Source organism: Danio aesculapii, chromosome 5 (assembly GCF_903798145.1).
Source record: "Danio aesculapii chromosome 5, fDanAes4.1, whole genome shotgun sequence".
NCBI classification, from domain to species: Eukaryota; Metazoa; Chordata; class Actinopteri; order Cypriniformes; family Danionidae; genus Danio; species Danio aesculapii.
Window position 1 is genome coordinate 58,364,453 of NC_079439.1, and position 25,471 is coordinate 58,389,923.

Sequence of the window (25,471 nt, forward strand, 5' to 3'; positions counted from 1 at the left end):
AATATGCCACTGAATAATTCTTCAAAAATGATCATCTAGCAATGAAACATGGCGATTTATGAGTGAATAACTGAATCATTTATTAAAAATGAGACTAAATAAAAAATTAATAAAATTACAGATTTTATTTTTAATTTGTTAAAACAAAAGGTGTCTTGCATCACTGTTTTTGTAATAAATTGAAAGCAAATTACATTTGTCTCCTGCACTTTTTGCCTGATCCAAAAAAATGGTCCAGTCCGCGACTAAAAGACCATAATGTGATCCGAACCGTGAGCTTTGTGATCCGTTACACCATTACTTAAGTCGCACCTGAATAATTATATGGGATGATTCAGCAAATGAAAGCTGTTGGCTGATTTGATTTGAACTACATGTTTGGGAGTTGGCATAATCTTCTAATAGCTGACAATATTCCAAAGGTAATGCACTAATATTGACTGAAAGCGCAATACTGGTTCTTGAAACTCCATAGCGCACCTTAACTTGCTAATTCTGACACTGTGTAATTCATACATCTCAGTATATAAAAACAAATCAACACAGGAATGAGCAGGTGTGGAATAAAGGAGCCTGTCTGTTTTATTTTCTTGTTTGCTACAGTATCTAATGACCAGTTCTTCAAACCCTACGCTGGCCGGTTTATCTCTCCGAATAGACCATTCTAGAAAAAACGCATAAATGGCGAATAAATTAACGGTATAAATTGAGGCCAAAAATGTTTTTGAAACGGCAACCGGGACTATAGTGTTTTTCCTTCCGAGGATTCAAGTATCCTGACCGGCTCTTGTGTTGTTTAAGTCAGACATCATTGTCCATCTCGGAGGTAGTCTACAGAGTGTCGGTCTGTCCGTGTTTGTACCACTGACCTTAAAAAACACTTTTTTCCTAGCATCTCCGATCATTTTAGATATTTGTGTTTTCATTTGCTCATCTATAAAGTTCATAGTTTTGGTGTTAACTGTAAACAGAACATAAGATGCTCAGTGAAGCATTAGTCCAAAGGTCTAGGCATCAAATTGGCTTCTTCGTTCCCAATACTCCTCTGAACAGTTTTAGCCCTCATCAGTGTTCTTCCTAGAAAGAAATATAAGGTTTAGGGTAACATACAGATTCAGAATATTAAGATTGCCAAGTTTGAATGAATTTCTGTTAACCTCTTGTGTGAAGGAAGTGTCTTCTTGATGGATTCCATTTGCAGAGTTTGCACTAGCATGTGCCTGTGAAGGTGAAGAAAAGGAGAAAATAAAATAATAATAATAATAATTCCTTACATTTATATAGGGCATTTCTGGGCACTCAAAGTGCTTTACATATTGGGATTGGGGGATCTCCTCATCCACCACCAGTGTGCAGCATCCTCCTGGATGATGTGATGGCAGCCATATTGCGCCAAACCGCAGACCTCACACCAGCTGATTGGTGGAGAGCAGAGTGATGAAGCCAGTTATGATATGGAGCTGGTTAGGAGGCCATGATGGACAAAGGCCAGTGGGCAGATTTGGCTAGGATGCCAGGGTTAAACCCCTACACTTTGTCGAAGGGCATCCTGGGATTTTTAACAGCCAAAGAGAGTCAGGACCTCTGTTTAAAGTCTCATCAGAAAGACGGTGCTCACTGAGCAGTATAGAGTGCCCGTCAATATACTGGGATGTTACAACCTACACAGACCACAGGTTGAGAGCCCTCTGCAGGTCTCACCAACACCACTTCCAGCAGCAACCTAGCTTTCCCATGTAGTCTCCCATCCAGGTACTGGCTAGGTTGCTTCAGTGGGCAACTATGTGAGAGTTGCAGACAGCTAGCTGCTGAAAAACATTTCAGATTTTACAATTGTCAGTTTCAGGAAGTAGAGATGAGGATCAAGTGTTTTTTATATACAAATGTATATAGTTTTGGGTAATGCGGTGGCGCAGTAGGTAGTGCTGTCGCCTCACAGCAAGAAGGTCGCTGGTTCGAGCCTTGGCTGGTTCAGTTGGCGTTTCTGTGTGGAGTTTGCATGTTCTCCCTGCGTTTGCGTAGGTTTCCCCCAGGTGCTCTGGTTTCCACCACAGACCAAAGACATGTGGTGCAGGTGAATTGGGTAGGCTAAATTGTCCATAGTGTATGAGTGCAAATGATTGTGCATGGATGTTTCCCAGAGATGGGTTGCAGCTGGAAGGGCATCCGCTGCGTAAAACATGTGCTGGATAGGTTGGCGGTTCATTCCACTGTGGCGACCCCGGATTAATAAAGGCTAAGTCGAAAAGAAAATGAATGAATAAATGTATATAGTTTTTCCAGAAATGCCTTGTGTAGATAGCCCACTCTGCTTGCCAGAGCCTAGTTATAGTTAAGATCACAAAATAAAGAAAATTGAAATAAACTTCTAAGAAATTGAATACAAAAATATACAGCATTTAACATACTTGCTAAAATAAACATCCAATAACTCTTAGTTGAACTTAGAACTGTACTAGCTCACATTTTATTGACCCATTATAACACTCCCATTACAGTTACTGCTACCATAAATTAAACAAAAAACTACAGAAGGCAACAACAAACATTTTAGCAAAATAACAAATTAAAAATCAGGTTGACTGTTGAGGTGTTAAGTTTACTGTCTGTTTGTTGTACCTGGTTTTTGTCTGGACGGGTGCGCATGGCCTGCACTAGCTGGTCCACGTGTTGGTTGTGTTCCAGAGCATTCCTCAGAGCATCTTCAGTGTTCAGCAGCCTTTGACGCAGACGAGTCACCTCTGTATCTGAGGTAGACGGGTCCATCATAGAGTACCGGCGATGGTCTGGAGACGACCTCTCCCGACCCTGACACAAGGAAAACATACTGATCAAACTGCACAATACATAAGTGAACATCTAAATCACTGATATTTTAATCATTTACATTTCCAAAGTGAGGCGCAAACCGTCTTTCAGTATGTATTGCAAACAATAAAAATGTAATAAACATAAATAGTGTCAAATATTATAATACATTTTTAAAATTAAATATAAAAAAATGTATATGAAAAAAATATCAGTTATACCTGTGATTAGTCTTTACTCAGGTCTTCAGTGTCACAAGATCCTTCAGAAATCATTCCAACATTGTAATTTTATTGCACAGTTATTATAAACCATAATAAATGTGTGTGTGTGTGTGTGCGCGTGCGCGTGTGTGTGTGTGCGCGTGTGTGTGCGTGTGTGTGCGTGTGTGTGTGTGTGTGTGTCTGTGTGTGTTGGGGGGGGCATGTTAAATAGACAGTCAAATTAAATTAACTTAGATAAAAATATACTGTTATTCTTGATCAATTTAATTTAAGCAATTAAAAATGTATTTTGTTTATTGCTATTGTATACCAACCCTAGACTATTAAATGTTAGTGCATCACAATTTGTATAAATATATTAACCTTAATGACACATAACTAGGACTGGGTGATCTGTCCTAAAATTTTAACTCTATTACGATTAATGAACAATTATTTGTTGTATTTTTGTTTTTTGTTTTTTTGCCCTCATAGTTCACGGACAGGTTTCATTCACTCATTCATTTTGGCTTAGCCCCTTTATAAATCTGGGGTCGCCACAGTGGAATGAACCGCCAACTTATCCAACATATGTTACGCAGCGGATGCCCTTACAGCTCTTTCAGCATGGTTTTGAATACCTATTTCTATTTGTCTATTACCATTCTTTTATTTATTGATTTTTTTTTTAACTGGCTTAATTTTACTTAATTTTAAGATTTAATCATTTTAAGATTTGGTTTATTGCCTTTTTTGGTTTAGAAATTTGTTTTATGTATATGTATTTGTGTGTGTACATGTATTCATTTATTTTATTTTATTATTTTTATTTGTTTTAGCATGTCTTTGTCATTTACTCTTCAGTTTTTCCTTTTTACCATCACTATTGTTCTTGTTGTTGGCACTATTATTAATATTATTATTTAACAACCTGTATATTGATTGTTACATGTATATCTATGCACACTCCTATATGCTGATTGTCTACGGCAGGGGTCACCAATCTCGGTCCTGGAGGGCCGGTGTCCCTCCAAGGTTTAGCTCCAACTTGCCTCAAAACACCTGCCTGGGTGTTTCAAGTATACCTAGTAAGACCTTGATTAGCTTGTTCAGGTGTGTTTGATTAGAGTTGGAGCTAAAATCTGCAGGACACCGGCCCTCCAGGAACAAGTTTGGTGACCCCTGGTCTACGGCATGTTTTTTTCTGTGTTCAAATAATACAAAATAAATGAAAAATTTGATGGAAAAAAAAATTCATATTAAAAGTAGAAAATAAGCAGCATCTCTTCTAAATAAAATAACTCTTGTATATCCTGTAACTAATATTTTAAACACTGCATTTCTTGAATCTTCTGTAAACAAATATGTTCATGTAAATAATAATTTTCATGTAATGGAAAATATGTCATCTCAAGGCATCTCTGGCGCAGTTTCCATTCATCATTAATGTAGTACAAAGTAAGGCTCAAGAATGGGTCCACCATCCTACCATTATCAAAGGGAAAGTAATCAGAAAAAAATCGACCTGGAAAAATTTTAACGGTTATAGGTTCTGAATGTCATTTGCGATTACTTTACGATGAATCACCCAGCTCTACACATAACCAGTCTTTTTTATGTAACTTTGATATAATGATGTTATTAAACAGCATGTCAGCATATTAGAGGGATTTCTGAAGGATCATATGACATATGTGAACATATAGGTATTTAGTATATACACACATAAACACACAGAGAGAAAAGACTTCGCAATTATTTTGTTTTTGAAGAAAATAAATGCAGCCTTGATGAGCATAGAAGAATACCAACCTCTTACCACCTCAAACATTTTAAGACAGAAAATGATAAGATAATTATCTTAAATTTAAATGTACAAACAATTCAATAAAGCAGCAGTTGTGTGTATGTTTCTGCTCTCGTGTCTCACCAGCAGCAAAAGTTTCTCTCTCAGGGTTTTGATGTCATCTTGTAGTTTCTGCTCCTTCATCCTCCACTCGGCCCTGTGAACTTCACGGCTCAGATCCCGATCCACTCCAGCAGAGTGACGCGGAGACTCCAGCAGTAACACCCGCAGCTCGTTCAGACTCCTGATGCACATTTCCATGAACATACACACACACAGACACAATGAGATTAAGTTGACATTTATGAACACATAAATATGACTCCGGACCAAATGTGTGTACACAGCCCATAAACACTTAAAATTACATCCTGTGTTGTAGTTTGTGTGCGCGTTTGGTTTAATCAATGTTGACCAACTGGTAAGTGCTGCTTATTAGTCTGGTAACAATGATGGACAGTAGACTAATGAAGCTCTTGATTGATGATTTGAGGGCTCTGCACATGCAATATTCAATAGCGCAGACACAATATACCTAACACTCTCACTTTCACTGAATAACAACCATAATCGAAAGGATAAGTACACTACCTGACAAAAGTCTTCTCGCCTATCCAAGTTTTAGGAACAACAAATAATAACTTGACTTCTAGTTGATCATTTGGTATCAGAAGTCAAGTTATTATATGTTGTTCCTAAAACTCTGACTCAAATAATGTATTAATAAAGTCATCTGGAATGGTAAAGAAAGCATTCTTGCAGGACTCCCAGAGTTCATCAAGATTCTTTGGATTCATCTTCAATGTCTCCTCCATCTTACCCCAGACATGCTTAATAATGTTCATGTCTGGTGACTGGGCTGGCCAATCCAGGAATACCATGACCTTCTTTGCTTTCAGGAACTTTGATGTGGAGGCTGAAGTATGAGGAGGAGCGCTATCCTGCTGAAGAATTTGCCCTCTCCTGTGGTTTGTAATGTAATGGGCAGCACAAATGTCTTGATACCTCAGACTGTTGATGTTGCCATCCACTCTGCAGATCTCTTGCATGCCTTCATACTGAATGTAACCCCAAACCATGATTTTTCCTTCACCAAACTTGTCTGATTTCTGTGAGAATCTTGGGTCCAAGATAGGTCTTCTGCAGTATTTGTGATGATTGGGATGCAGTTCAACCAGTGCTTCATTTGTGAATTGCAAGGTCCCGGAACAGATCGGGGTAACAGATCCGGCATGTTACTCTGGGAGAGGTGTCGCACATGAAAGTGGAGAGCTGGGGTGGAACTGATTCATCAGAAAAATCTACCTTCCGCCACTTTTCTAAATGATCAACTAGAAGTCAAGGTATTATTTGTTGCTCTTACAACTGGGATCGATGACAAGACCTTTGTCAGCTAGTGTATAGCATTATATCACTGTCATGTTACATAAAATTGAGCTTTTCATATGTTTGTTATATTACCAGCATTTACGGCTGCTCAGGTTCCCATCTATTATTCTGCATAACATGACTTACATCTTAAAGGGGTAGTTCCCTCCATAAAATTTTAATCATGTCATCATTTACTCACCCTTCATTTGTTCCAATCATCCTTTTGTTGAACACAAAAGACGATATTATGAAGAAAGCTGGAAACCTTTAACTTCCACAACATTTATTTTTCCTACTATGGAAGTCAATGGTAACAGGTTTTCAGCATTCTTCAAAATATCTTCTTCAGTAACAGAACAAAAACTCCTGGAACCACTTGAGGGTGAGTAAATGCTCAGTAAATTTTCATTTTCACATGAACTATCCCTTTAAAGTCAGAGTTAAACAGTTTGTTATCATATGATGAAAATACTTTTAATATTTACAGATAAGCATACAACCATATGCATGAGACAAACAGCATTTAACAAAAGCATTAAACAACACATGATTGTGGCGATAGCTTTAAACTGCACGATTAATTGTTAAAAGACTACAATCTCAATTGAAAAACTGCATCATCTTATACCTACATGGCTCCAATTCACACGTCTTATAAACCTTTGAAAAGTGTAATCATTTCAATCTGCATTTGCCCTTGAGTAAAGAAACAGCTTCAGCCTTGAGTCTTTTAATTCACATAATTTCCGTCTCATTACTAAAGTATTTCCCTATACAGATTGCATGTAAACACTTTGATAGCAATCAAAATATGTGAGTCAGTGACTAATAATGCAATTATTTCTAATACTTTTAGTAAGGGCTTAATTGCAGTAAGATGTTTACAAGATGCATGCAAACCTCTTAACTCCCACTTAAATATAATTGTCGTTATTCTGATTATCTGCAAAGAAGCACCCCACAGCACAAACGATGAACTTGCACACACTCGGCATGTGAAAATACTTTTTCAGCAACATTCTGCACATGGCAATGCTGCAGTAATTGTTTTTTACTCTATGCTGTATTGATTTTGATGTCTATACATGAAGATACAGCATAAAAAACATTTGAGGATACACTAGCCTGTGTATGTGAGAGTGTAATGTGTAATGTGAATAAGGTGTTTATATGCCTGTTTTTGGCGATTAAATTTAAAGTACACTACAGTCCAGTCACCTTTATTTTGTATTGAAATATAAAAGTGATTACAGTCACAGTGAATATGAGCTTAATAGCATTAGTTTGACTAGCATTGTGTAACATGAGATTAAACGCTTTATTTTAAAATACAAAAACCCCAACAGGCACATTAGGTTCGATTTAAGTCATGATGTCAGGTGACCAAAATTCAACGTCTGCCCAGCGTCTAAGCACAACGTTATTTTGACGTCCAATAATGACGTCAAATTATGTTTTTGGTTGATTTTAGGTTGTGTTGGAAAGTGACCAAAACCCAACGTCTGATAGATGTCATAGTGGTATAGTCCACACAACGTCAAGGTCTAACAAGAGTAGACGTTGATATTTGGTTGATTTTAGGTTAGATGTTGGACAATGACGTCGGCCTGACGTTGGGTTTTGACGCCAACCCGATTTTCATTTCCAAACAAAATCATACGTCGTCATGACGTTACACCCAACTCTGTTAGTATTAGCATGTTAGTCTAGTGTGCTCCAAAACAGTGACAACATTTGCATTAAGAAGATGCAAGCATCCAAATTTTGTAGCTTCCGCCTAAATAGATCCTCAAACTTTAGTATCTCGTCAAATCTTCTCATCAATCAAATGGTCTCTGGTATCTGACATGTTACATCTAGCTCAACCACTCTCACTAATAGAGCTGAGATGAAAATCTCAGTTGACATTTTTAAGGAAAGGCTACTCTATGTCCCGCCCTGTCGTCATGTTTCAGGTCAAATTACATCACACATCAAACAAAAATTCACATTTCAAAGCACTTCACGGGACCATTAGGGATGAAACACATTGCAACAATTTTAAGTCTCTTTCTAACAATTTTAAATCTCTTCTTAAAACTACAAGTTCTGTAGCTGTTTGTTGTTTCATTTTTGCCATTTGTTTTCTTGTCTTTGTCCTTATACACTACCTGACAAAAGTCTTGTTGTCGATCCCAGTTGTAAGAGCAACAAATAATAACTTGACTTCTAGTTGATCATTTGGAAAAGTGGCAGAAGGTAAAAAAACATCTGATGGGATGACAAAACATCCGACAATACATCTGTTGAACTGCATCCCAATCATCACAAGTACTGCAGAAGTCCTGTTGGAACCAGCATCTATGGATGCAGTCCTACAAGCTCATGGGAGTCATACACAATATTAATTCTTTTTCCACTGCACCATGACTTTATATTCTTAAAACGGAAACAAACTTAATGTTCCTAAAACTTTGATAGGCGACAAGACTTTTGTCAGGTAGTGTATATATTGTTAGTCTGCTATTTTCTTTTCCCTGCTCACATGCTCAATACATGTGCAAAACTGAAAGGCCTGTATTGAAAACACCATTACACTCCTACTCTTCCCCTGTCATTCATCCAAAGTATTTAGACAGAACACAACAGGTAATCACTGTCAGCACTGATTGATTGAAAAGGCTAAATGATGTTTTGGCCACAGTTTTAATCAGTTTAATTGTATTCATTAGCTCAAACGGGAGACTATTATAATCAGCAATGGCAGATTGGGATATGATTCATCCTAGTGTTTTGGAAATCAATATAATCCAGAAAAAGGTTTTCTATAAAATAAAGTGGAGTGAATCAAGTGGAAGATCAAAGCACATCTTTAAAAGTGCTTCATTAACTGAACCAATAAGTGGTCAATTTCCAAATGGCACATGATGTCATTCCCATCATTAAAACCAGTCACTTACACCAGTACTAAATCACAATGCTCGTCTCTTTACCTTTCTTTTTTCAGAAGCTCCTGGCTAATATTGACTAGCTGGCCTGATGCATCATGGGATTTCTTAGTCATGGTCTCCAGCTCTGCCTCCAAACGGGTCTTCTCCTTAATGAGTCCATCTGCTGCTTTTTCTCCCAGACGAACCTTTTCCTCCAAGGCTGCAGACAAGATGCAGCAAAGTTTATTGTTACATACAGTATATCATCAAGTATTACTAGTATCATCCCATGTTATATTAAATATGCAGTATATAGTACCTATATTTGCTGTTTTACAAAAATGATTGAAGAAGATTGGGCAAAGAAGTGATAATTACCAGTTATTTGGGTCTTCAGGGCATCTACTTGGGTTGTTAGAGTGGACACTTCTTTTTCCCTTTTTGTGAGTTTCTCCAGAGTTTCTAACAAAACACATTAAAGCATAAAGAACATATTTCACATACTGAGATATGTTTAAGAGAGAGAACCATACAGTTTGTATTTAGTTTGAATTGTGTACCTTTTTAAATTGTATTGTATAATTTCTGATTTAACAAATAAAATAAATAAATAAAAGTAAATAAACAAATGTAAAAAAAATTAATTAATAAACGAAAAAAAGTAAAATTAAATAAATAAATGTAAAAAATTAAATAAAAGAAAAAAATAAAACATAATAAATAAATAAAAGTAAAAAATAAAATAAATAAATAAAAGTAAAAAATAAAATAAAATAAAAAATAAATAAATGTAAAAAATAAAATAAAAGTAAAAAATAAAACATAGTAAATAAATAAAAGTAAAAAATAAATAAATAAATAAAAGTAAAAAATAAAATAAATAAATGTAAAAAATAAAATAAAATAAAAATTATAAAATAAAATAAAAATTTAAAAATAAATAAATAAATAAATAAATAAATAAATAAATAAATAAATAAATAAATAAATAAATAAATAAAGTAAAGTAAAGTAAAGTAAAGTAAAGTAAAGTAAAGTGAAGTGAAGTGAAGTGAAATAAAAATTTTATGCCACTGTCCACATATGCCAATATTTAAAAGTTTGGAGTCAGTAAGATTTTTACTGAAGAAATGAATACCTTTATTAAGCAAGCATGCATTACAAAACACATTTATTTTGTTATGAAAGATTTCTATTTCAAATAAATGTTGGATCAAAAACTCCTGAAAAAATAAAATTAAATAAATAAATAAAAAAATCACAAATTCCACAGAAAACTGAAAAGATATAAACTTTTGAATACAGAACTATTTAAAAATTTATATAAAAAAAATCTACGAAAAAAATTCTTTAAGACCAAATTAGCATATTAAAATTCTTTTTAAGGATAATGTGACATACGTCTAGCGTTAAGTTGCTGAAAACATCTTTTCTATTACAGGAATAAATTAAAAAATGTACACAAAAAAACATATACACAAAACACATATTTTTTGACTCATTCATTCATTCATTTTCCTTTGGCTTAGTCCTTTATAGATCAGGGATCACCGCAGCGAAATGAACACATATTTTTACCAGTAATAATATTTCAAAATGTTATTGTTTTATTGATCAAATAAATGGAGATCATGAGAAATCTTTTTTCCAAAAAAAAAAAAACCTTTAAAATGTAAAAGAGAAAACATGACAGCAGTTATTAGATAACAGGAGAAACATAATTTGTCTTTGTTTGAATACATACCTTCCACATTTTGTTTTAGTTTAATCTTCTCTTCAGAGTTGTCGTTATTTTCAATCATCTGAATGGAGAGAAAACATATTAAAATTACATTTTAAAAAGGATAGTTCACCCAAACACTTCTGTCATCTTTTACTCACCCATACGAGTTTCTCATTTCAAGTAAACACAAAAAATATTTTGAAAAATGTACAGCATGAGACTTCTATGATAATACATTCCTGCTATTAAGGTCAACTTAGCTACTGTCAACGCTTTGTTTACCAATATTGTTCAAAATAATTATATGTTCAATAGAAAAATGAAACTCATACAGGAACAATTTGAGGATCCTAATAGATGACAAAACTGCATTTGGACAATTTTTCATCCCATAAGGATCATTCAAATATATAAAAACAATTCCAAATGCAGACCTGTGCACTTTTTGACTTGTCTACAAAATAACCCAGTTAACATGAAACAGTTAACATGAACTAAACTACATTTTCTGAGATTCTGACAGATGTGTTTGTGTTACACAATTTAAAAGACAATGATTTTAGGAGAGCTTTTAATGCACTATTTCCATGTACTCTGTTTTTACATTGTGAGTACAATAGTTCTCTTATTTAAATTAGGAGTTACGATATGGCAATTTGCTACCGTAATCAAACATGCATTCAGGGATTGAAAGCGTGTGCTTGTTTTTTTGCTTTTTGGATGTTATTCTCATCCATAATCTTCTTTGACACAAATGTGGTGGATTCTCTTTGTGAGCATTGCTGCTTACAGTGTGTTTTCACAGCTCATTGATATAACAAATCAAATGGTTAACTGAACGCAAATGTCACTAAATAAGCCACAAAGAGATTGTCTCCTTAAAAATGACAATTCTGTCATCATTTACACTCCGCTTGTTCCAAACCTGTCAGAGATTGTCATTTTGAAAAATGCTGAAATCAGGCAGCCATCAACTTGCATAGTACGTTTCTTTACTACTATGGATGTCATTTGCTACTGGTTTCCAACAATCTTTAAAATCAATTATTTTGTGTTCAACAGAAAAAGATGCATATAAAGGTTTAGAACCACCTGAAGATGAGTAAATAGTGTGTACATTTTTATATTTGTGCAAACTGTCACTTTAATAGTTGAGCTTTAACAGACATGTTCATGTACAGTTGAAGTTGAAGCCCTCCTGAATTATTAAGCCCCCTCTATAATTTTTTTTTTTTTGCCAATTTCTGTTTAACGGGAAAAAAACACATTTTAAACACATTTCTAAGGATAATAGTTTTAATAACTAATTTCTAATAACTGATTTCTTTTGTTTTTGCCATGATGACAGTATATAATTACATACTAGATACTAGTATTCATCTTAAAGTGCAATTTAAAGGTTTAACTGGGTTAATTAGATGAATTAGGGTTGTTAGGGTAATTAGGCAAATCATTGTGTGATGATTTTTTTTTCAGTAAACAATCAAAAAAAATATTGCTTAAGGGGCTAATAATATTGACCTTAAAATGGGTTAAAAAAAATAAAAACGAGAAGCCGAAATAAAAGAAATAAGACTTTCTCCAGAAGAAATAATATTACAGGAAATACTGTGAAAAATTCCTTGCTCTGTTAAACAACAATTGAAAAATATTTGAAAACGAAAAAATAAATAAAAATCACAAGAGAGCTAATAACTTTGACTTCAACTGTATGTGTACTATGTAAAGTGCAAATGCACGCTGTGCAGTAATCTGCCAAGTAATTTCTAGCATTCGCAAGATAGGTGTTTTTGTGCAATGTACAGGGAGTGTACAAAACTAATGTGTGAAAATATATATATGAGAAAGAGATATTGTTTGAATCCAAATACGCTGTTGTCTTCCCACTCATTACTTCTCTCAACTACTTTTATAGAATTTTTCAAAAGTTTGGGATGATCCCACTACTAAAAGAAGGAGTTTCATGGCCCTTTCACTGCCCAGCAGACACACTACATCATAAAACATTAATATTAGGTTAGATTTAGGTCACCAGCGTCTAAGGACAATGTTATTTTGATGTCCAATAACGACGTTAAATGGCGTTGATATTTTGTCGATTTTAGGTTCTGTTGGAAAGTGACCAAAATCCAACGTCACACCAACATCTTAAACCAACGACATATTGATGTCAAATACTGACATGTCAGGTATGGCAACCAAAATCCAACGTCTGATAGACATCATATTGGTAACATCCAAACAACGTCAAGCTGTAACATCATTACACTTTGATATTAAGTTGTTTTTAGGTTGCGTTGGAAAGTAACTAAAATGCAACATCGATCTGATGTTGAACATTGATGTCAACTTGACGTTGAGTTTTGACGTCAACCCGATTTTCCTTTCCAAACAAAATGCAACGTCCCATTACATTGTGGTATATCGTCAATATGACGTCATGTTGACATCCTGTGCCTGCTGGGTAGCTTTCTAAACTTTTGTAAGTAATTGAATTGATTATTGGATCAAAGGTCACTAACATTAACATCCTGAGTGGTGTGATCTGCCTCTACAGCCTGCAGACGGTTCTCACTGACTCGGAGCTTCTCCTGCAAAGAGAGGATCTCAGCTCGGCTCTGAGCTTCAGCCTTCTGCAGGGCCTCATAATCTACCATCTTCTTCTCAGCGAGCATTAGCTGCTCTTTGAGAAGTTGGTTGACCTTATCACGCTCTTCCTGAGACTTATCCAGATCTCCGATCCTCAGATCAGCCTTTTGAAGCTTCTCTGTAACCTCTTTGATCTCCAGAGTGTGCTGGTTGCTCTTGGTCTCCACCTGGATCTTCCAGTTCTCCTCGCTGTCTTCAAGCTGGTCCCGTAGCTCCTGAAGCCGGCTGCGTAGGTCTTCACGCTCTTTAGTCATCACTGCAGCATCGATCTCATGTTTGGCCTTCAAGTTCTCCAACTCCAGTTGGTGCTCCATCTTTAAGCCCTCCAGAGCTGCTCTCATCTCAGGCACGCTTCCTTCACCTTCTCCTCCATTGATCTCACCAGACCCATGATCTGTCGTTAATGAGGCTTTCAGTTCTTCAAGAGCACGTTGATGGTCTCCAACCAGAGCGTCCAGTTTGGCTTTCCAGCTGTCCATCATCTCCATGTTTTCTCGAGTGGCCTGCTGAAGTCTTTGCTTCAGGTCAGAAATCTCTTGACCCTGACGTTCTGTAATGGCTTTAAGGCGTTCGGCTTCTTTCTGGCTGGTGCTCAGAGATGCCTCGTACCTCTGGCGCAGCTGGCTGCTCTCTTCACGGCGTTCGCGGCCCGCCGAGAGAAGCTGTTCCCGCAAGACCAGCGTTTCGGATGTTATGCCCGGCTCTCCATCTTCAGCATCTGTGGCCGGACCAGAGGAGCCTCTCTGAAATCGAACCTGGAGCTCCTCAACCTCAGCCTTGCGCAAGGCCAGTTCCTCTTCAAGCTGCATAACACGAGTCTTCTCCTCAACTGTAGTTTGCTAGAGGACAGAGAAAGGGTGATGAATCCTGCATCTTCCACCATTTATATGTCAAATCCTCTTTTCAGCTCTGGGGCAATTCTCAAAGAATTTGGACAATAATTTGTCAAAGAAATTGCACAATAATACTCTCTCTAGTTTATTCGCAGGATGATTTTCCTGCTCGTTTGAGTTCAATTATTTTAACTTGTGTGGTAGATGCAATTTCACAACAAATGTGTCACAAATTCTGAATTATTATTACTAAACAAGCAGATAATATAAGGAAGTCCAATACAAAATACATTTTGAAAAGCCATGATCTTTCTACCTTTGAGAACCTTTGAGAGTTGCCCACTTGAACTAGAGACATGCATCGGAAAGACATTATAGGCATGAGAAGCAAATAAAGCATTTTGCTTGCCCTGAAAACATTTCAATGAATGTTCATTTCTTGAAATAATGACTCGTGCATGTGCACAAAAGCAGATATAGTGCAACCTTAAACTACACCAGCATTCCTGTAGAATTCAAGCCCAAGCAAGCTTTCCTCAAGTCTTCCTCAATCTAAAAGCAGCCAGGCAAATATGACAAGGCACAGCACACTGCAAGTCCAAAGGAACACAGGCAATCACTACTAGAATCCAAACTATGTTGAAAGAAAATATATCTCAAAGAGCACACCAATGTTAGTCATCGAGTCATCCGAAGATTGGATAGTTTCAAGCAAAATATCATTAGAGGTTATCAAAGATCAGATCAGTCTACAAGAGTTCATAGTCTTAAACCACAGGAGAGAAGTGAGAAAAGCACACGTCTACATATAATGTTCATCTTTAAATTAGAAAGGTCACTCTGGAAGCCACACAGTTGATGTTACCCCCTTCATATCACCTTGACACTCTTGCCCAGCCTCGCGGGTGTTGGCTGGAGTCTGCCTCTGACCTGTTGATAAATTTGAAATCCTGTTGATTAGAGTGCCTGGATGGTGCTGGATTCCCTCACCATCATTCACAGTGACAGCCAAATCTACACTGCTATTGATTCAAATGTGAGTGGTGCTTGTCAATGCACATCACCCTCATAATATAACCTCATTGGGGGTTGCCAGTGTTGCTAGGCACTTGTTAGGGTGTTTATGATGGTCACTAGGGTGTATACTGGTAAGCAGTTGCTAAGGTGCATACAAGGGCATTGCTAGTCAGTTACTATGGTGTTTGGGATGTTTTGGTTGCAATTCTAGGCGGTAAAACTGTGTGTTAACTATGACAGGTGTTAACTTTGGAACATATACAGTTACCAGGCTGTTTTGGTAGATCCCTAATGAATTGCTAAAGGCTGATTTATACTTCTGCATCAAGTGCATGCATAAGGTCCGGCGCAGCCTTAGCGCAGTCGCAAAACCCTCAATGTGGGTTATGCCGACCCTGATGCGCACCTCTCAAAAAATGAAACTACACCTTGTGACTATGCATAGTGCAAGCTCTGATTGGTCAGCATGGTAGCGTTGACGAGTGTGGACGGGGCTCAAAGGCGCAGGACAGGAGCAAGCTCTTTGGCACAAGAGTTTAACAACTGTCGAGGAGTGTTTAGATTCTTTGCCCGAGCCAGAGTCCAGACTTGACCCAACCCGACGTGTGGGCTAGGTCAGGCGGATATTTCCTGCCACTATCTTCAGGCCAGGCCGGGATCAAGCATTTGCTGTTGTGGGTTTTTTTTCAGTCCTTACTTAATTAGCCTAATTGGGTGGAAAGCTATGCCATAATTAGAAATATGACACAAATATTTTAACAAAGTCAGTCTAAGCAACACATGTGTGGGTCTACAAAGTTGCACAATTCATAATGCAGGTCAATGCAGTTTACATGCTTCATCCTTGTTGCATTATTCATTAAGATCATTCTAAACTAATTTCTGTAGTTCAAACAACTCAGAATTGCTCTGGGAGGTCACTAAAGGCCCCAGTATACTTCAAATGAAGTTGATTTTTCATAATATGTTTGCTGGCAAAAATGTTCGAAAAGGCTAACTGACATTATACTATTTTCAAAACATTTCAACACCTCCGCAGTGCAGTAGGCCGGGTTGTAAATGTGTCACACTGCTTGCACTGAGTGAGAAGAACTATTTCATAAACATCTGGCTAAAGGCCTACTCCACGTGAATCTCAACTTCTTTACATTGTTTTCTATTTGCTGCAGACAGACACCAAATGGCATTGCCAGTGTCAAAAGATGTGGTATGACTATATGGGCTTCTAGTCCGATGTGTGACCCCCTCCAAGTCTTTAAAATCTCTCTGCGAGCAATCATACAGGTGCAGAAATTGTAACCTGTACGAAAAATAAATCTTTACCAGATCTCTGGTGTATTCATGTGGCTAGTGTTGTTGTTTTGGACATTGCTCCCTTGTCTGACCCTCGTAAAATGAGAAACGAATCGGCGGGAAGGAATCTTATGTCCCAAGCCATGTTTCTTGGTTTTTCTGAGAGGTTGTTGGCAGACAAGAGAGGCACTAGCAGACAGGGAGCGTGTTATAAGCATTTGTAATCATACTAATGTTGCTAAATGCTTAAATGCTTAAAGTGTTTAAAGTATTCTAGCTCAAAGGTTTCCAACCACATTCCTGGAATAGCCAAACAGAATTGTAGATTTGAGGTATTCCAATTGTCATTGGGGTATGCCCGGGGTGTTCTGGGTGGTCACTATAGTGCTGTTAGGGTGTTGGAAGTAGGCACCATGACATCTTTGGGGTTTCTGGGTGGTCGTTAGGTGTACAGTGTAGGGTGTTGCTATGGTGGCCCATCCACATGTCTGTAATATATCATAGTCTTCAGATGTATGGCAAAAAAGACTGATGGTGTAGTTTGTGCAAAATATTTGGGGCAGAAGATGAATGTTTACCCAATAATAAGATTGATGCCATAGCAACTATCTCTAATTATAACAAAAACATGGCTACTAACAGAGGAGTTGTGTCAGAAGGAGTTTTATCAAAACCTTTTCAGAGCCTGGAGGCTCTATTTCAGCATCTAAAAAATTATATGAAGGCTAATGTGAGGAAATAAGGAGATGATTATTCCCTAATTCCACCAGAGGGTCTCAGGGAGATGCTCAGAGAACAGGAGGAGACAGACATGAAAAAATATTTAGCAAATGAAAGGTGAAAAAAGCAGTTTCTGGCTATTAAGAGTAGTGTTGCCCCCACAGAAACAGGCAAAGATCTCCAACACTCATAACTTTGGGGCTTCGGAGCATTGCATTTGCTCAGAATCATTAAAATTAAACCCACAATATAAACGCAACTACTTTTGTGAAATTAAAGTAAGCTGAAGTTCAAATATATCTCTACAGCCCTAACAAACATGTCAGATCAAATTAATACATTTATAAAGGGGTTTGATGGAGGGAATGATGGAGATCTCAGGCCTGCTTATTCAAGCACAAGCCACAAAAGCAAAGCAATGGGACCGATGGCTACAGGCTGGGGTGTTTCATCTCCCTGCATGTTTACCATCTTTTCCTCTAACTCTTTCTGAAGCCGCTCTGCTTTGGACTTTTCCAAATGCAGACACTGCTCGAGCTGCCGAATACGGGCATGCTCCAGTTTGGTCTGAGTCTACAGAGAAAGAGAGGAGGGGGAAGGAAAGACACGAAAGAAAGAGAAAGAGAGACATACATAGGTAGCACAGAAAATTTCGCCTAAAACAGGTCTCAGCTATTAAAGGAACACTCTATTTTCTTTTGGAAATAGGCTCATTTTATATGTCCCCTAGAGTTAAACAGTTGAGTTTTACCATCATCAGCTGATCTACGAGTCTAATGAGAGCATATTAGCTTAGCTTAGCATAAATCGTTGAATCAGATTAGACCATTAGCATCTCGCTCAAAAATCTGAAAAAAGTTTCGATAAATTTCCTATTTAAAGCTTAAATCTTTTGTAGTTACACAGTGAACTAAGCTTGAAAAGTTGCCATTTTCTAGGTCGATACGGCTAGGAACTATGCACTTATCGGCCATTTCATTAGGTACGCCAGTCCAACGCACATTTCTAATCAGCAAATCACATGGCAGCAACTCAATGCATTTAGGCATGTAGACATGATCAAGACGATCTGCTGCAGTTCAAACCAAGCATCAGAATAGGGAAGAAAGGTGATTTAAGTGACTTTAAATGTGGCAGAGTTGTTGGTGCCAAAGGGCTGGTCTGAGTATTTCAGAAACTGATGATCTACTGGGATTCTCACGCATAACCATCCATAAGCCATGTCATAAAGCGCGAATCATCCAGACTTGTTTCTTGAACATGACAATGAGTTCACAGTACTCAAATGGCCTCCACACTCACCAGATCTCAATTAAATAGAGCACCTTTGGGATGTGGTAAAATGGGAGATTCGCATCATGGATGTACAGCTGACAAATCTGCAGCAACTGCATGATGCTATCATGTATATATGGACCAAAATCTCTGAGGAATTTTCCAGTACCTTGTTGAATCTTTGCCACGAAGGATTAAGGCAGGTCTGAAGGCAAAAGTGGGTCCAACCCAGTAAGATAGTAAGATGTACCTAATAAAGTGGCCGGTACGTGTATTTTAATTCTAGCATAATAATTAAGGACATTTGTTGCCATACCATGGCTGCAATGATAGTGTCAGAATGAGAGCATAGTCCCTAGCCACATGTGCCTAGAAAATAGCAACATTTTACATGACAACAACAGAACAGTCAAGCTTTTTGTCTTTATGCTAAGCTAAGCTAAGCTAAATGCTTTCAAAAAGGTGAGTGAATTAAAAACTGGAAAACTCAACTCAACTTTAACTCAAGGGGAGTTGTAAAATGAGCCTACTTCCAAAAATGGAGGAGTGTTACTTAGGCCTGTCACCATAAGTAACTTTGTGGTGCGATATTGATGTGATAAACAATATTATTGTCAGTTTTGAGATCAGTTTATTCCTCTGATTATATAATTATTATATAACAGCATAAAATTGCAAATAGCCATTAACACATTAAAATACTTAGCATTCTTAAGGTTATTTAGATTCTATAATTTGATGTTAAAAAGACAAATGAACTAATATATATATATATATATTATTAAATGTCCTATTGGGTAAATGTCCAATTGAAAAACGTTGACATGTAAATGACATTATAAAATGGCTTTCATATTATTTGTGATTTTGTAAATATATATTGCAATGGCAAAAATGATTGATGTCATCTCCAAGTATTGCACAATAAGTCGATAAATTGATTATTGTGACAGGCCTAGTGTTACTTTAACTGATAAAAATAGCAAAGTGTGAAGAAACCGAAGAACAAGACAGGGTGTGGTTGTACAATCAGCATTACAGTGTATAAGACTAGTTGAAGAAGATTTATTTGATATGATAATTGTTTAGGTCAAAGTGGATATCATATGACATTTTTATAGATGTATGCCAGGCTGTAAAAGTACAGTTCATCCAACGTTTTTGGTGTCCACAAATTTTTGGAAAGACTTTAAAAAATTCTTTAAATATATAAGAAAGAGCCTCAACTATCTTCGAACAAATCAGGTATCTCCATAGAAATCCTTTTCTTTTCCTTATAAGGATTTTGATGCAAAATATGTAAAGCAGCAGCTCATACCTCCAGGTCTCCTTTGGTAATGGACTCTTCCTCAACTCTGAATTGAAGATCCTCCACTTTCCTGTCATAACACATAATGACCACCAGATGTCAGGGAATTCATTCTTGAATTGCAGAACAAAGCATAAATATTTATTTTGTTTCTAGCAGAGAATAGTTATGAAATTTCTACTGAAACCTACTAACATTAATGCAGAACCATGCAAAACAAGTGTAAACAATGGCATTGTAGAAATACACTACTTGCAAGTGTATTACTGTGAGAGCAGGGTAAGATCGGCGCACAATTATTTATTATATGGATATATTATTGGGGCGGCACGTTGGCTCAGTGGTTAGCGTCGCCTCACAGCAAGAAGGTTGCTGGTTCAAGTCCGGCTGGGTCAGTTGGCATTTCTGTGTGGAGTTTGCATGTTCTCTTTATGTTCACGTGGGTTTCCTTTGGGTGCGAGATATATCCAGCTGCCGACCCGCAGACCCACACATGTTTCAGGACACACAATCCCAGCCACACAATCTAGGCAGGGGCTGCGTTCTCCCTGCGTTCGCGTGAGATTCCTCCGGGTTTCCAAAAGCCAAAATCATGTGGTACAGGTGAACTGGGAAGGCTAAATTGTCCATAGTGTATGTGTGTGAATGCAAGAGTGTATGGATATTTCCCATAGATGGGTTGCAGCTGGAAGGGCGTCCGCTGCGTAAAACATGTGCTGGATAATTTGGCGGTTCATTCTGCTGTGGTGACCCCGGATTAATAAAGGGACTAAGCCGAAAAGAAAATGAATGAATGAATGAACTATAACATGCGGCACGGTGGCGCAGTGGGTAGTGCTGTCGGCAAGAAGGTCACTGGTTCAAGCCTCAGCTGGGTCAGTTGGCATTTCTGTGTGGAGCTTGTATGTTCTCTCTATGTTCATGTGAGTTTCCACTGGGTGCTCCGGTTTCCCCCACAAGGGTATGTGTGTAAATGAGTTTATGGATGTTTGCCAGTGATGGGTTGCAGCTGGAAGGGCTTCCGCTGCATAAAACATTTGCTGGATAAGTTGGCAGTTCATTCCGCTATGGTGACCCCTGATAAATAAAGGGACTAAGCCAAAAAGAAAATGAATAAATGAATGAACTATAATATTTTGACCGTAGTTTATGAGGAGATATTTTACTTTGTCGTTTAAACCTGTTGTGTCTACACCTACCCCAACCCTAAACCCAACATCACAGTAAGCTGGAGAGTTTTATTAATGTCAACACCTACCCCGAACCTAAACCTACCCCTTACAGTAATGAAAAAAAAAAGTAACATTTCCAGCCGTAATAGCATCAACTATTAGGAAAACGTTAGCAAGTGCTGAAGGTCCCTTCCACTTGGAAGCCTAGATTGTGTGGCTGGGATTGTGTGTCCTGAAACGTGTGTAGGACTGGGGGTCTGCAGCTGGATATTATTGCTGTCCGGTTTCCCACACAGTGCGAAGATATAAGGTACAGGTGAATTGGGTACACAAAACAAAACAAAAAAATTCTGTAGTGTGTGAATTCTATGGGTGTTTCCCAGTACTGGGTTGTGGCTGGAAGGGCATCTGCTGCATTAAAACATTTGCCGGAATAGTTGGTGGTTCATTCCACTGTGGCGACCCCTATAAATATGGGACTAAGCCGAAAGGAAAATGAATGAAAGAATGAATATATTATTGGACTTATTAAATAATTCAAAGATAATCTTTAGCCAAATTTTCTCCCAAAATGGTTGAGCTCAGAAAACTGTAGAAAATAGTATTAATAATATAGTTTACTGGCTGTAATAGTCAGAATTATTGATTATTAATTTAAGCGTTATTCCCAGATAATCAATGTACCACTCACTAGATCATAATTTTGGTAATATACAGTTTATTTATAATAAATTAAATGTAACTAAAATATTGAAAAATATTAATTTATTATAGAAATTTTTATAAATATTTTTTAACTATTTGTACTGGTGTATGATATAGACCAGGGTAGGGTTGCACCAGCTGTTCGTATATTCTTTCTTAAACTGGAACGTAAAGTCCACACTACTAGCTAGTTTGTAACTAAATTTGTTCTCAATTTGGTTGTACCACATGTTCTTAGGGCAAACCGTAGTTAGTAGCTTGTATGGTCTCCATAAAGTTGTGTGTAGTCGCATTTAAAATTTTGCAACAAATGCTACTATATATAACTGTCCTATGATAATTAAATGATAAATTACATTTTATAGAACATTACATTACAGTCAGTCACTAATAACAGACGACGCACACACCTGCATGCACGCGAAATACACATGAAGATATCAAACATTTTTTATTTATCGTACACGTGAAAGAAAAAAGAGCAGGGAGAATAACTCAGTCATGAAGAAATTCTGTTTTAATTGATGGATACAATTAACTTGTAAAGAAAATGAAACTTCTTTCACAAACCAAAAACAAAAAAAAAAGCAAGATTTGGGAGAAAATAAAGGCTGGAAGACATTGCGAGCTCCTCAATTTAACTTATTACACCGTTGTTTCTTTTCTACCATTATTCATGGGGGGAGGCTGCCATAAGTATTTAGTTGGAACGTAACATTGCGTTTAAACGAAGTTCAGTGGTGCAACACAAAAATATTTAGTAGTGCGTAAATTGTAACTTAGTGTAGGGTTGCACGGTTTACCAGTACTATGGTAGTATCACGATACTACGGCTCCAAGATACTGGCGGTGCCACGGTAGTTTGTAAACGGTAGTATCGTCATTAATGGTCTATCTACAATAGATTTGAGCATGAGGAAATGTCACTAAAATGCTCTCACGTTTGTACAATAGACTATTTTATTTGAACAGTCTTTGGAGCCCTTTAAGGTTGCAAAACTGTGTAAAATTCACGCATTTTAGGGTAGCCTATTGCACGCTTTCTGACGCTTCAGTTTAAACGCACATCTGAACCGGTTCATTTCTGTTCCTGTCAACATGATTTAGTAGCTACAACGACCGTGACAATCTCTTAAAAAGAACGACTCCCAAAGTGAAATTTTATATGACTTTGGATTGTTACCTGAAACAATAGATGAAAAACCCAAAATAGCAACTGGAAACATAAAAACAATTTTGACCACTTCATATAGCCTAATTTTGTTGGACAGATGCTCTTTTTGTAACAATTTCCATTTGGTATAATTTGTATCTTTATTTTAATGTATTTTTTTTTTGGTCAGTTATCTACAAAATAAACAAAAAGATTGAATACATTTAAGGTGAAGTGACGTGCAAATAATACTTTTTTCGATAATAAGGGAATTATGAATTAAATTCAAGTAGGCTATTATAACATAAAATATAGTATTTCTGACTATTTTCTTTATAATTTGAGTTATGAATTACAGTCTCGCAATACTACTTGGTATCGTGATACTTCAGCTGGTATAGTATCGAAAGATGGTTATTGGTATCACGTCAACCCTAACTTGTTGTCCCTTTAAGTCACAACTAGGCTATATTTTAACTTACCCACTGCTGGTGCAACCAGCCCCTGACCCATATAAGGTGCCTACATTTCTGATTTCAAAATGTTATCATTATTATACTATGTTTTATTATTATATACTGTTTGTTTTATTATTGTTTCCAAAAAATATCTATATAGTCAACATTTGAAGTGAATCAAAACATTTGACAGACATGTCCCAGCTTACCCCAGTGTCATGCTCTTCAATATGTAACTTATTAACGTGATAAAAGATTAATTAAAAACACCATGGCAAAGAAATGTCAGCATACAACTGTACAACACGTGGATTTACAATAAAACATTTACCTTTTTTCTTCTTCAAGCTGATTGGCCAGCTCCATTTTGTCTTTCTGTGTGCTTGCCAGCATTGCTCGGACTTGCTGTAGGTTGCTCTCCGTCTCTGTTGCATACTGAATGAGATAAGAGAAAAGGTCATTTGTGCTACAGAAATTCATACAATTGTGGTGTTAAATGGCATGTTCAGGTTTGTAATTGTCAGTTAATCTAGTATATAGACATATATGAATGGTGTTGTGTTTGAGTCACACCTGCAGATGTCGGGCCTTCAGCGCCGCCAGCTCCTTTTCCACCTCGCAGATATGGCTGGTGGCCTTCGCGACTTCGGCCCTCTCCAGGTCTCTCTCTGCCAGGAGCTGCTCGATGTGCTGCTGTTTCTCCTTCAGGGCTTCCTGCAGAGCTGTGGTCCCTGAGATCTTCCGTGCATACCTCGATGATGTCTCTGTCAACTATTAGAAATACAGAAAAAAAAAAAAAAAATTACTTAATATATCTTAGGTCAAAGAAAATAATAAACTGATGTGATAAAGAAATGGGGCCCTATCGGACACCAAGCACAATGCAGCACCAGGTTCGAAGCAAGTGTTTTTGCTAGTTTTGTTAGGTATCATTTTGCATGTTTTGCACCACATTGTTTAAACAGAAATAGCATTTGTGCGCCCATGGTTGTGCTTGTCTGAAAAGGAGGTGTTAAGGCACACTGTTGGAATGTTGCTATTCTGAGGCAACTGAAAAAGACTACGCCATTGACCAACTAAAAGCTGGTCTAAAGTCTGGGGCGCAGGGTTTTTATTTGTTATTTGAAGACCGCGTTAGTGATATGAGCCTATGCAGGTCCAAAAACATTGCTTATTACACACACAGGGATGTACAGCAGCACACAAATATCTTTGAACATGAAAAATTAAAGGATTAAAACGTAGAAATAAATATTATTGTCTTTATCTTCACCTCAGGGGGCTTTTTTTGTGGAATCCAGATCCGTTGTAGCCAGTTTATTCATTATAATATACTTGTTCAGGGTCGTTATTATTACTATTATTATTTATTAAATGCATAATTATATTTGTTTTTATTACCTTCTGTTTAGATTTGTCCAACTGTCGGGTTGTAGAGACATATGGATCACCATACAGGGGCAAAAGAATAGGAAGTGTATTTGGATATGATGGTGATGGTGCAAAAGAATAGGAAGCGTGTTTGGATAGGATGGTTGACAGGAGAACTTCATTCTTATTGTTTATTTATTAGTTTGCTGGAAATTTGAGCTGAATTTAGAAACAGTTTTGAAACAAATCTTAGCGCTCAAACGAAATTCTGAAATGAAATATGTAATGGTTGTCTTCAGTGTAGCGCATCCATCACCGTTTGCCGAATCAGTTTCACAGTCGAATGGAAGAGCCTGAATGAAACAGGCTTGTTAGGAAGATGGTCTTTAACCTTGTGCAGATGGTCCTCTCACTAGTGAAGCATTCAGTTCATTCGCTAACAAAATCCACCATGCATAGCAAATGCACCATGGTGTGCCTCTTAAAGGGAATATGAGATTCTGATTTGTTGAATGCCCGTTATGCCCAAAACACACTCATAACTCATTAAGGGAATAAGGACAACCCTTTAAGACCATGCATCAGGTGTACAGACTCTTCCTTAAAATAGCAAAAATAAACTCAGACATGCCCAAAGTGAAACTGTGCAATGTGCT

General features: G+C 37.1%; 1 protein-coding gene across 3 annotated transcripts in view; it reads right to left on the reverse strand.

Annotated features, from left to right (window-relative positions):
* Positions 1–559: 559 nt before the first annotated feature.
* clip2 (CAP-GLY domain containing linker protein 2) overlaps positions 560–25,471 on the reverse strand; it is a 67,321-nt gene continuing 42,409 nt past the window's right edge. The window contains exons 6-17 of one of the 3 annotated variants that reach the window (XM_056458541.1): positions 24,018–24,215; positions 23,776–23,879; positions 19,966–20,026; positions 15,222–15,272; positions 13,383–14,348; positions 10,882–10,939; positions 9,516–9,599; positions 9,201–9,357; positions 4,942–5,101; positions 2,620–2,808; positions 1,158–1,220; positions 560–1,077 (exon numbers count right to left, since the gene is read on the reverse strand). In XM_056458541.1, the coding sequence (XP_056314516.1) occupies positions 1,066–1,077; positions 1,158–1,220; positions 2,620–2,808; positions 4,942–5,101; positions 9,201–9,357; positions 9,516–9,599; positions 10,882–10,939; positions 13,383–14,348; positions 15,222–15,272; positions 19,966–20,026; positions 23,776–23,879; positions 24,018–24,215 (2,103 nt within the window). In that variant the 3' untranslated portion in view covers positions 560–1,065. Of the gene's footprint in view, positions 1,078–1,157; positions 1,221–2,619; positions 2,809–4,941; positions 5,102–9,200; positions 9,358–9,515; positions 9,600–10,881; positions 10,940–13,382; positions 14,349–15,221; positions 15,273–17,840; positions 17,946–19,965; positions 20,027–23,775; positions 23,880–24,017; positions 24,216–25,471 lie in introns of all 3 variants that reach the window. The other 2 variants (XM_056458540.1, XM_056458543.1) reach the window with 2 other exon arrangements.